The sequence below is a fragment of the Trichomycterus rosablanca genome, chromosome 20 (assembly GCF_030014385.1).
Source record: "Trichomycterus rosablanca isolate fTriRos1 chromosome 20, fTriRos1.hap1, whole genome shotgun sequence".
Classification (NCBI taxonomy): Eukaryota; Metazoa; Chordata; class Actinopteri; order Siluriformes; family Trichomycteridae; genus Trichomycterus; species Trichomycterus rosablanca.
The window spans coordinates 5795791-5804743 of NC_086007.1; the positions used below are offsets into that span (position 1 = coordinate 5795791).

Genomic DNA, 8953 nt, shown 5'->3' on the forward strand with positions numbered 1-8953 from the left:
CTAATAGACTCCTACCCAAAAAGACTGAATGCTGTCATAAAATCAAAAGATGCTTCAACAAAGTATTAATTTAAGATTGTGCATATTTATGTACCCACACATTATTGTTAGTTATTTCTTTCTTTTCCCCTGAAAAGATTTCAGTTGTTTTTCTTTTTGTTTTGTTTTTTATATAGAGGCATTACAAGCAAAACACATAAGCTTTTTCAACACAGTGCCTTTAACCTTTTTCTTTCTCTTAAGAACATTAAACTGTGTACATTTAGGGAATACATTGCACTCTAGACCATAACACAACATAAATAAATGAATAATTAAATACAGTTTTAACAAAAACAGTCATACATTTGAATTCCATCGTGATCAAAATAATAAACCCCTCAGTCGTTACCTTCTACACATGTTATCACATCTGGTCTCATTACTCCTAGATACTTTATCCATTTACTCCAATGCTTTTTGAATACATCCATTCTAACATTTACCAAGAAAGTTATCCTCTCCATGAAATAAATTTCTTTAGTTAGTTCTGTCCAGTCGTCTATAGTTGGTCCTTCTGATTGTAACCATTTCCTGGTCAGTACTTTTGTACTAGCTGCTAAAGAACAGCCAATAAATATTCATCTATTTGTCCCATATCAGGGTTCAGTTGTTTTTTATTGAAGTTTATAGATTATAGGTCACATCACGGGTGCAAAAAGTTCTGAAATGATTCATCTTGGTCTCCTTTTTTACATCACAAAAAATGGGCATTGTAACAGGGGTGTGCTGTTTATATCCGCTGTATCTCTAAAAGAAGTAATTACAGCAATAGTTTTAAATGTGGTAGAGTATTTAAATAGGTAAAACATTTGTGTGTGAGTATTCTCCAAAGATCTGCAAATCTATCGGCCCAATAATGACTCCTAGACTTTCATTACAAGTAAGTTTTCCATGAACAGTTTTTCTTGCCTTAGGACCTCCCACAAGACGATGGAGCTGAGGTATTTATTGACTCACACTTTGATTTACACTTCTGGTTAAAAATGTTTTCATTTGCAGGGTAACTAACAGTGAGTAATGCTCTTGTACCATTTTCATCCACCACCACTGTAGTAGTCACAGTGTGTGCATGGAAGGGTCAGTCTGTTCGGCTGCGATGACTCCCTGAGTTAGAAATGTGAGGGTGGAATGTGTCAGAGTTGCCAGCATGCCAAGCGTAACTGAAGACCAGTGTTGATGATGGCATGTGCCAGTCCTCCTGACTCAACATTAGTTTAATTGAGCTTGTGGATCACGGGGTAAGGAGAGCCCCTCTTCATCTGTCAAAAAATGCGTCTCCCTTTAATCCTGAGCTAATACCACCCAATGCGTCACACCATCATACGGCTTTCATAAAAATGACTCAGATGAAAAACGTCCATGATAAAAACATATTAATGTGAAATATTCAGAATACCACTAAATTAATAAAGCTTTGATCCTAGCATCTGTGAGAAGTGAAAAACCTTCCAAAACATGCAATAGGTTACTCTGAGATTCCCCTAGCTCTCTCTCTGGGTGTGTGTGTGTGTGTGTGTGTGTGTGTGTGTGTGTGTGTGTGTGTGTGTGTGTGTGTGTGTGTGTGTGTGTGTGTGTGTGTGTGTGTGTGTGTGTGTGTGTGTGTGTGTGTGTGTGTGTGTGTGTGTGTGTGTGTGTGTGTGTGTGTGTGTGTGTGTGTGTGTGTGTGTGTGTGTGTGTGTGTGTGTGTGTGTGTGTGTGTGAGTGTGTGAGTGTGTGTGTGTGAGAGAGAGAGAGAGAGAGAGAGAGACTGAGTGATGCCACCTCCCTGTAATGAACTGATGCCCTGTCCATTTTTTGTTTTCTCGAGTCTTGCTCTGGACCAACTGTGACCCGGCCTGGGTTACTGCGGTTACTAAAAAAGAATGATTAATTACAATTTTCAAAAACTGTGACGGGCGCACAGGTGGCACAGCGGAATATTCCGCTAGCACACCAGCACCGAGTTTCTGAACTCCTTGGTTTGAAACTCATTGTTGCCATCTGGCGGGCATAATTGCCAGTGCCTGCAGCAGATACTAATAGGCCACCGTATCTGCAGGGTGGGGGACTGTGGGTGGGTGGGTGGGTCTTCATACGCTGTGCAAGAACCCTGATTGGCGGAAGAGACGCCTGTGCAGAGTGCAGGGGCGAGAAGAGGAGGGCTGTACACGTGTCGGAAGAGGCGTGTACAGCGACGTGCTCTCCTCTGATGCAATCGGGTATCTCTCAGCAGCGGAAGACAAGAAATTGAGTGCGCTAAAATCGGGAGGAAAATAGGAAGAAAATGCATTAAAAAAAATAAATAAAAAAACCTTTGACCACACACACACAGAAATATTAAGCAGCATGGTCTGTTGGCTTGTGCTTACAGATAAATGGCACATTTGCTATTTTAATACATTTATTAGAACGTACGCTCTAGTGCACTCAGAGGTGATTCATATTACACTTTTTCACCTCCTTTTTCCTCTCATCTCATTTCGTCTCTCCACTTTTCTCTCAGAGGCCCTCCACCTCTCCTGATGAGCATGAATCACCAGCCAGTGCTTGCATCCGTTTAAAAATAAAAAACGTACTCAGGGAAAACAAGCGATTACTACTGGGCTTTTTCAATCAACGTGCTGGTGAGCAGGCGGTGGGGTGGATGAAGTATGGGGGGGGGGATAATTAGACAAGGTTAAAAATAACCTCTCATTGTTTTTGCTGTCCTATATCCTTCACTGCTGTGCACCCAGCTATCGACACACATCTCCAGCTAATAGGAGAGGCTCAGCCGCAGAAAGTCAGGCACACGAGAACCTTTTAAAATCTGCTGGCTGGAAATTCTCCCTTTAACACAGTTGTTGTGTGTTTTGTTGTTTTTCTTGTAGGAAATGCTAAAGAGCTTCTTAATTAGTGATCATTAATGGGGACGTGTAATTTGTGGCAATTGTAATGCCCTAATCTGAAAGCAGAGAGCAGCAAAGCATAATTATTTTGGTCTTCTGTGTTTATGGGCATATTAAGATCCCAGAAAAAATGGTTTACTCACTCTGTGTTAAAGGGTTATGGTCTCATATCACTAGTTAATAACCCTGTATTTAGGGCTGCATTATAATAACTACAGCCACAATTATTTACCCTAATTACAGATGCATTTTTAATTTACATAATCATTTATTTTAATCTTTTTAATGGTACTTTCTTGTTCTTTTCTCCTGTGGTTCTCTTTTTACACATATAGCTTTCAATACGTTTCTGGAACTTTTTATGACTTGTTTGCCTATTTTTATCCACTGAATGATGCTTTGTGGTCATTATGTGATACTGTTAAGGCAGTTTTTAATGTGTGACTTTTGTCTGGGCCTTTTTGGTCTTATTTGTACTTTCCAGAAAAGTTGGGACATTGTGTAAAATGCAGTTAAACAAGAATCTGTGATTTGTTCATTCACTTGAACCTTATTTAACTTACAATGTTCCAAAAACATTTGGTTTTTACTGACCATCTTGATTATATTTTGTAATTTGATGCCTCAAAAGTTGGGACAGGCATGTTAACCACTGTTACACTTTTTAATAGTTTGGGAGTTCTTGCTTGATACAAGACCTAACACAGGCTGAACAAGCTCAACAGTCTGTGGTCCTCTGTGTCTGATTCTCCTTATGATGCACCATACATGTTCAGACTGCAGGCAGGCCAGTTAAACACACGCACTCTGTGTCTTATAAAGCCACACTGTTGTAGTTCATACACAATAATGCCTGGCATTTTCTTGCTGAAATAGCTATGAACTTTTCAGGAAAATATGTCATCCGGATGGCAGTATAAGTCTCTCTAAAAGCTTAATATACACCACCACACATGTACAAGTCACCCATGTGGGCACTGATGCACCCCCATACCATGACTGAGTAAGACTGAGCCACTGGTGGATCCTCCTTTTGTTGCCAATTATGATCCTCTCACTTCTTACAAATTCCTGCTTATTGTGGAATGTTTCACAACACTGTGAAGAGTGTCTGTTCAATGGTGCCCTTAAACTGTGTGCCAGGATTTTGTTTCATTGAATAGAATTTTCTTTGCTCCTGGTGGTTTACTGTATTATTGTTTGTTTTTGCAGCCCTCACTTCCTGTCCTGTACACCTTATCCAGTCAGGCGACCCACGAGGCAGTTCATCTGCTCTGCAGGATGTTGGTGTTTGACCCGGTTAGTACTCCGATCACCTTTGCTTATCAGCTCAGTGACTTAATGCACCATTTAGCTCACTTCATTTGTAAATCAAATGTACCATTTCTGATGTAACATTTAAACTTGTATTTGATTAGTCAAATACTCATGACCACTCAATGAATTTGTAAAATATCACTTGAAATGTGTATATTTTTAGGCATTGCACACATAAAGGTCTGTTTGTAATATCTCTAACATTCAGAATCCAGTGCATTGCTCCAAATACATGGCTCTGTTATTTCTTAACCTTCTTATTAAAAATGTACCATAGATGTTTTAAAGACCCTCACACACTCTAAAGATCATATAGCTGTCGGGGTGAGAGACACAGCCATAATTGGCTAATATGAACTAGTTTATTCACATGACAGATCAAGTTTATTTGCAGTCCTGTTTGAATAAAAGTTCTTTGCTCTCTTCACTAAGATTAGCAGAAATTTTTTTTTGTTATAAATAAATTAATATCAAATTAGCACTCAACACCATGTGTTAGGAGCATACATAACGACTGTGTTGTCACAGATGTGTATTGCACACCACTTACATTTTAATTTCTATCTCCAGTCGAAGAGAATCTCCGCGAAAGATGCCCTTACTCACCCGTACCTGGACGAGGGGCGTCTGCGCTACCACACATGCATGTGTAAATGCTGCTACACCATGTCGTCAGGCCGAGTCTACACCAGCGACTTTGAACCTGTCACCAACCCCAAATTTGATGATGGCTTTGAGAAGAATCTAACATCAGTGCGACAGGTCAAAGGTGCACAAGCGTTATTATTATTAACTTTTTTTACTTTTTGGACAGTTTTTGTTAATTTACCTTTTTACATGTTTTTTTTTTTTTTTACATGTTTTTTTCCTTTTTTTTCTTTCACTTTTTGTTGCATATGGTTATTTGAGCAAGATAATACCACACTCACTTCTGCAGACACAGCTTTGTAGACACAGAATATATGCGTTTGACTTGCCTGCCTGCAGTCCATATCTATTTTCTGTTGAAAATGTATGATGCCTCGTAAAGAGGTTAATCAGACACCGGCAACTACAAACTGTTGCGCAGCTAAAGTCTTGTATCAAACAAGAATGGATAAAAATTCCACCTGTAAAACTGCAACAGATTGTAGTTCTGAATTATTATTGCAATGATTATTGCAATTATTTGGAAAGGTATACACACCTCGGTCCCAACTTTTTTGAGTGTGCTGCAGGCTCAGGTTTCAAAATGTAATGTACTGAAAAAAATGAATAATCAATTATTAAATCACAAAAATTTACCAATCCATTTTTTCTGGAAAAGAAGTTTGTATTGAGATCATTGTTTTGAGTTACAATTCTGTGTGTTTATCTCACAGAGATCATTCATCAGTTCATCCTGGAGCAGCAGAAAGGGAATCGGGTTCCTCTCTGTATAAATCCCCAATCTGCTGCTTTCAAAAGCTTTATTAGGTAAGAGCACTAGCTTTTTCTGTCCAGAGGAGGGCGACATTGTCACTCAGTTCAGCTTGTGGCAAATTATCTGTATAAAGAAATGACACAGACTATATATACGGAAAAAAAATTACAAACAATCGAGGTTAACATTTAAAAACACAAGAACTTGCTGGGGGTGTGGTTCAAATGTGCGTGGGAATAAACTCTTACTAGGAATCAAAATCATAATCATTTTATTTCACCAAGAAAATACAATACAAAACAATTTACATTTTCAGCATTTAGCAGACGCTTTTATCCAAAGCGACTTACAGCACTGTGACAGTATACTGTCTAAGCAATTGAGGGCCTTGCTCAAGGGCCCAACAGTGGAAACCTGGCAGTGGTGGGGCTTGAACCGGCAACCTTCTGGTTACTGGACCAGTACCTTAACCACTAGGCTACAACTGCCCTGACAAAACAAAACAATTAGCAGAATAAGAATATAGAATAAAGAATAACAAAGATAAAATGTGGGTGAAACCAGACTCACAACAGTGACTAAAATGGGCTGGGTTCTGACCTGCACCCTACCACACTAGAGCACCCCCACTGGTATAGGTAGGTGTACACTGTGTAAACCTTGGTGATTTGTTATGCAAATGCACATCTATCATAACCATTGATGTATGAGATCTCTGTACAGTAGGAAGACAATAGCAGAGCTGTGTGCTGATCACTGATGATAATAAAAACACTGTGAATAACACAGCGGAGAGTAAATGTGGTGCTAAAGTCACTGACGTCTGTTTTTAACATAGCAAAGCCAAAACCAACACACAGTCAGCATTTGGAGTACATCTAGTGGTTTTTAAGTTATTAGTTTTTTTATTTGTTTATTTTTACTAAATGCATCCAGAGTTAAAGTCTGTTGACTCACTCATACCTAGGGGCAGGTGACAGCAGCTATTCCACCACCTGCATGTTTTTAAAATGTGGGTGGAAACCAAAGTACACTAGCTTATGAAACTCCTGACAGACAGTGACCAAAGGCGAAAATTAGACCCAGGTCTTCAGAATACCAAATATTAGTTGGGCTGTATGTGTATTATTAACCTAGCAGATACCATATTAAAGATAAAAGTTACAAGTCATGTCATTCATTTATTTACAGTAAAAAAAAGAACACTGTCACTGTAACTTAACTGTCACCATACAAACACATTTTTATTAGGGAATTTCAGCAACTGCCCTTATACTTTCATTATAACTGAGTTTTGAGAAAACTGGTTTTACATTTTCTCAGTAAATGGTTATAAATGTTAGGATACATATGTCCCTATTATTTTTTTCCATATCTACAACCCCAAATCAGAAAAAGTTGGGACAGTATGAAAAATGTAAATAAAATAAAAACACAGTGTTCCTTACATTTACTTTGCTGCTTTTGTACCAAACCATGATAACAATCACCTCTTGACATCACCTGTTTGGAGTCACATCATTATTTTGTTTTTAAGACGTACCTTTTAAAACTAAGTTATGCAGAATGATGGTGGGGCTTTTAAGACTATTTGTTTTTATTAGTGCTGATAACAAAACACAAAAATGATTAAAAAGAAAACCCTGGTTAAAGCATGTTTCAAACACTAGATGGAGACATGGATAGTATAAATCATGCCATAGTTCTCATCTCTTAAATTTCTGTTTCCTTTTTTAGCTCAACAGTAGCTCAGCCCTCCGAGATGCCTCCGTCTCCTCTGGTGTGGGAGTAGCTGATCAAAGGCGCTGATGTCAATGACAAAGACATGAAGGCTGTGGCGGTTACCCTTTCCGTGGTCCCCTCACACACGATCCTGGACTACTGAAACCCCTCTTTGAAAAACCTGCGTAGCATTTCACTGGATTCTAGCACTAGCCAAGTTGCTGATGTGTGTACTGTAATACTAACTCAATCTAAATGAAGTTGCAGAAAACCAACCACTGCTGATGGAAGTTTGTGAATAAAGAGAGGGAGAAGGGGGTGGTCACGGGGCGTACGTATGGTATTTCCACTGCTGTGTAGTTGTACAGAGGCATGTGTGTGAGTGTTAGAGAGAGAAAAGTGTAGATACGTACACAAACACACAGCCGGTACATGAAGACTGGACAGAGTGTGTGGTATAGGGGATCTGCTTATCCACTCATTATTTATTCACTGAAAGAGGGAACGAGTGCATTCACTCCACAAAGCCGACGGCAAAAAAGCACTCTTTACCCCCTCTCTCTCTCTCACACACACACACACACACACACACACACACACACCTCTACCACATTTATCAGGTAATTTATTTAATGCTTCACTGTAGTGTCAAAGGAGTAGTTCATAGTTTATTCTTTATTTTATATTCTATTATACTTTATTTTGTTGTATTGTCTGTCTTGACATCCTTTTTGTCAACTGCTTTTGTTCCCTTTTGTCTTTGATCTCGACATCATAAGTCAGTATTTCCACAGTTAGGTGACAGTGCAGAGATACTGATAGCGAGGCAGCTTGTGCTAAAAGACTGCTGAATGTAGCCGTCATACTGAAACATGACAGGATGGCCGGATTAAACAGTCAAGGCCAAAAAAATGGGGTGCAATGCCAGCCTGCTGCTCCCAGTTTAGGTTCAAGGGGAAAGTGAATTGTTTCTAAACTAGCAGGCTACAGTACAGAAGGTTAACTCTGCTTTCACATCAGTAGTCAACAGTGCTTAAAAGTGTGAATTCCAGTAACAGGAGGTGAAGTGACCACTGGCAAAACTTAGAAAACGTTGTTTTGCAGATATAGCAACTACCAGTGAGGAATAAGCCCAGGGGGACTTGCTTTTTACCACTGCAAAACATTGTCTATTTTTGTTTTTATTGCACTCGAAATGAAGGTTACGCTTCAAATATTTCAGAACATACAATAGAAAAGATGGATGAAGAAACTTGGAAATCCTGAGTGTGTAAAAATAGCCAGTAATTAGCTGCATTGCTGAGCAAACTAGCTTTTTAATGTCCTCTGAATTTCCTACTTTTAGAGCCGGATTTTTGGACAAGAATTAACCTCTTTTTGGACTAAATAAATAGATCAGTGATATATTACTGAAAGTCTGAATTAAGAATAATCTTGACCTGAATAACCAGCTTTAAGAGTTTAAAGTTGTAACTACAACGTGGTACGTGTTTAAGTGTTTCCTCTATACAGAGTGGCTCGACACAGTTCTGACCAGTATAAAGCAGTCATCTGGAGCAAATGAATAAATAGTATGTAATATGATAGTATGCGATTTGAAACA

At 38.9% G+C, this 8953-nt stretch overlaps 1 protein-coding gene across 1 annotated transcript in view; it reads left to right on the top strand.

The window, feature by feature from the left end:
- The window catches only part of nlk2 (nemo-like kinase, type 2), an 87069-nt gene extending 78360 nt beyond the window's left edge, over positions 1-8709 (top strand). Inside the window, exons 8-11 of the mRNA XM_063016694.1 lie at positions 4122-4208; positions 4797-4995; positions 5588-5681; positions 7366-8709. Of these exons, the coding sequence (XP_062872764.1) occupies positions 4122-4208; positions 4797-4995; positions 5588-5681; positions 7366-7420 (435 nt within the window). The 3' untranslated portion in view covers positions 7421-8709. The remainder of the gene's footprint in view (positions 1-4121; positions 4209-4796; positions 4996-5587; positions 5682-7365) is intronic.
- The last annotated feature ends 244 nt before the right edge of the window (positions 8710-8953 follow it).